The sequence below is a fragment of the Trachymyrmex cornetzi genome, unplaced genomic scaffold (genome assembly GCF_001594075.2).
Source record: "Trachymyrmex cornetzi isolate Tcor2-1 unplaced genomic scaffold, Tcor1.1 scaffold138, whole genome shotgun sequence".
NCBI lineage: Eukaryota > Metazoa > Arthropoda > Insecta > Hymenoptera > Formicidae > Trachymyrmex > Trachymyrmex cornetzi.
The window spans coordinates 2,344,822-2,348,991 of NW_017295960.1; the positions used below are offsets into that span (position 1 = coordinate 2,344,822).

The window sequence follows — 4,170 nt, forward strand, 5'->3', positions numbered from 1 at the left end:
GAATGATGCCACCATATTTTTAACGCGGCCACATTATGCAAGAATTGTTATTGCCGTAATAGGGAAACTCGTTTTTCAGTAACATCCTTTTTCGTTTCCAATAATATAGACAGCGTTAATAAATAAAGAGATTCATAAATGGAAAAATAAATCGATAAATGAACACGTATATTCATCAGCTGCTAAAGAGCTCCCGGAAATAAAGCTGAGGCAGCAACATGAAAATGTGCGTTAACGATAAATTAAAGATCGAAAAGTTTGCATGATACTGTATCGTAAATTCAAAATGCGACACACCGTGCGCAGAATCGGTTGAGATAAATCGTGAAACATTTGGATAAATACGACAATGTATTCAAAGATTTATCTGAAAGTTTATCTGAAAACCATTTCACTTTCCAATTGTTTTCTATATCTATTTTTAAAAAGATGGCTATCGCTTGCAATAATTTTATAATAATTGTTAAGTTTATGAAAAGGTATGATACGCTACTACATTTATCCTTGTGTCACAAATAAACCACAAAAAAATTAAAAATTCAACAAATTGTTCGATTTCTCACTGAATTTATATACTTTACTATTTGTTTTTATTTAATTTATTAAAATTAATTAAATATTTTAAGTAAATTCTTTAAGTAAATTCTTTAATTATTTAATAAGTTAAATATTAAATTAATTATTAAATTCACGTATATTACTAATTTACTTTTTTTTTCTTTTAGAAAGGACTATAAATATGCATTGTCCTAAAAATTCAACCCTTCCGAAATTTTCATTTTCGTCATTTTCCGCACTGCCGCAGGTCTAGCTTTTAATCCATTCTAAAATTACTTGTGAGAAATAACGTAGCGTAAGTGCACTTAATGTACGTTATGGTTACTCATCTTCAAGCAGAACTTGCGCGTACAGTTTGACGGAAGCAAGAAATTCTTAGCCTTGCTTTTAACAGGATAATTTTTATTTTTTTTTTTTTTTTTTTTTAAGTTAAACTTGGAGCCGAGTTTTCCGCAACTAGAACGTCGAAGTGTTAATAGCTTGCTAAAGTTGTACACGATTAAAAACGTCGGGCTCCTTCGCGCGCGCTAAATTACTCTGTAATAAATAACAAAATCTCATAACAATATTCCTTTAATTAATTCCGACCGCCTTTTAACTTAAACCGGATTTTAATCTAGCGCTTAGTTATCGGAATATCTAATATCGAGAAATTGAAAATTCGTAAAAAAACAACGAGGACAGAAGTAACGTTTGCCCGCCTTTGCATTGAAGAAACATCGACTCCAGATTGGATGCAGCTGCATAATGTAGCGCCGTGTGTACTTTCTATCTTGTTTTCTATTTTTTATAATAGAGACGGCAGGAATAGAGGAACCTGTATTTTTTTTTCCTCCTTCAGTTTATCTCCCGGGTCATTGCATACGAAATGTTACGCTGGAAAAAGTTCAGCTTTACAGAGAATCGTAAGGTACTGCCTTTTTAATAATTTAGTATTGCATATCGCGTTAAATTCTTCCGCAAAAGCACACGTCACATTTCGCGAGACTCGCGATTTTTCAAATTACGAATAAAAATTTACGAAAGCGTAGAAAATTGCAGGGAGAATTATTCCACGTCGTACAACATTATTCCACGATATTAAAGTAGAATACGTTGGTTCGTTGTTAACAGTTCGTTAGTTCGGTTAGTTAGCGCGTTGGAACAGTAGGAAAATAGTTCATTGTTAACGTTAAAAATTGGATATTAATGTACGAAATAGGAGAGAAGCTAAAAATATATTCTACATTTTTCCATGCAGATACATTTAAGCTTCGATCGAAACGGGATTGTATAAGGACCTTTCGTTTCCGAAAATGTGGAAAAAATATGGAAAAAACTTGTGCACATCCGATGACTCGGTTCCTTGAATTTGGAGCCCCAGTAAACAACTCTGCCTCGTATCGTTTCGGAACCGACGATTTCGCTGAAATTGCCAAAGCTGACTTCCAGGAAATAGGTAATTTTTTTACCGAGCTTCAACCGAGGCGCGTGTAACAAAGCGACATGAAAAACTGCGCCTTGTGGCTCAATTTTTTATTTCCATTCCCTCCTCTTTCTATTATGCACTGAGAGAAAAGTGTCTTGGTATTTTTTATTACTATAATTGGTAAAAGAATTATAATTAGGAGCTCGATTTTTATTGTTATTACTCCTATAATGTTAGCAACATAGGGTAAACTCGGGTATGATGGCCATAGTTTTTTAAAATGCAAAAAAACATACGTTTATTCTTGTTACTTTTTAACAATATTTGGGATATTACTTTCACTGAAGCTTAAAGTAACAAATACTACCGAAATTAAAGAGAAAATACTTAACAGAACTTTAATTTTATCAAAATATTATAAAGTATGCATTGGCCATCTTATCTGATTTTTAGGGAAAAGATGGCCATGATATTAAGAAAGATAGCCATAGTATTTAGAAATAAATAGTGAAAATAAAAGTATTAATTATAGATCACTTTGCAATTTACGTACTTTTATTGTGTATGTAATGTTGATTATGGCAGCTTAATTGTAATTTATTAGACATTATAACAGTTTTTAGCAGACACGTGTAAAACTTTGCAGATAGTCGAAAGAAAAAATATTAGATAATATTTATAATATTGTTATTTCGAACAGTATACTCATATGAACTACTATAAATATTGATTATCTTTAAGAATGGCTATAAAAATGCACTATTTATCAATTATTGGAGAAATTATGACCTATGGCCATCTTTTCCGTATGGCCGTAATATCCTAGTTTACTCTAACTATAAATAACTATATTTACAGTTCTATATACCTTACAAAATATATAGTTGGCGAAAATGTCTATAATTCATATACGAATATTAAATAGATAATTATTCAACAATAATTTATATAAATATTAAATAATCATTTATATATCATTATTTTATCAATGCAATTATAATTTTGAATTTGTGACTATCATTGCATGATAAAATAATTATAATTAGAAGCTCCATTTTTATTATTGTTATTGTTAATATTAATAATTATATTTGTGGTCCTATATGCTTAAAAAAATCTATAATTGACATCGAAAATAACTAGAATTTATATGAATATCTAATAATCAATATAATTATAGCTTTGAATTTGTAACTATATGATTGCATGATAAACTAATTATCATTAGGAGCTCGATTTTTGTTGTTATTATTGCTAAAATAGTAATAATGATTATATTTATGGTATTAGACGCTCCAAAAAAATATGACACCAAAAATGACTGTAATTCATATCAATAATTAATTCTAATTGATACTTGCAGACCCAAATTATTTCTAACAAATGTCTTTTACAATGTTACATAATTTTAAGTTGCATAATTTGACCTTCAAAATAAAAAAAAATTATTCAATTATGTTAACTTTAAGCAAAAATATTCATTTAAAGCACACTAAACTCGAGAATGCAATTAAGAAAATTCGGAGCGAATATCGATTAGCACTAAGTAATCATTATATAATTATTTTATCACGCAATTAGTCACGAATACTAAATAGTTCTCTCAATGCGCAAACAAAAAGAACCTATTTCCTCACAAATTACCAGAAAATCGCCGCTACGCAAACATTTCACGTACAACTACTCGATAAAGCCGTACAATCGCGAAAAATCCTTTAATTATAAATCAGATCGTTCCCTCTATCGTAAGTAACCACTTAACTTAAGGATCCTCGCTTATCTTGAATTAAGAGTCGTCGAACTTACGGCGACAATTCGATCCCCGGCAAAGAACGTCCCCCGAAACGCAGAGATACGTTTCTTTTTTCTCCAAAGAGACACGTCGCTGAACGAGCGTCGTTTCGATGGAGTATAAAAATTAATTAATAATACGCACCTTTTACGACCGGAATCAAGCAGGCGGCGACGAGCACCAGGAATCTCATCCCGACGAGCCTCATCCCCAGGAGCCTCTCCGCAATCACTCCGGATGCTTCCATGGTTTGTGGAGGTTCGCTTACGACGGCACAAAAGCACACAGACACACTTAAACACAAACGCAGAGTCTCGGACCGGATTAAGTGGCGTGAAAGAGTTGACGAACTCGCGCTGTCCACTCCGTTGGAGAAGGAAAGTCTTTTTTTTTTTTTTTACCACGACTTATC

The 4,170-nt window shown here is 31.8% G+C and overlaps 1 protein-coding gene across 4 annotated transcripts in view; it reads right to left on the minus strand.

Annotated features, from left to right (window-relative positions):
* sns (sticks and stones) overlaps positions 1-4,170 on the minus strand; it is a 342,172-nt gene extending 338,002 nt beyond the window's left edge. For all 4 annotated transcript variants that reach the window (XM_018522900.1, XM_018522903.1, XM_018522901.1 and 1 more), the window contains exon 1: positions 3,903-4,170. In XM_018522900.1, coding sequence (XP_018378402.1) covers positions 3,903-4,005 — 103 coding nt within the window. In that variant the 5' untranslated portion in view covers positions 4,006-4,170. The remainder of the gene's footprint in view (positions 1-3,902) is intronic.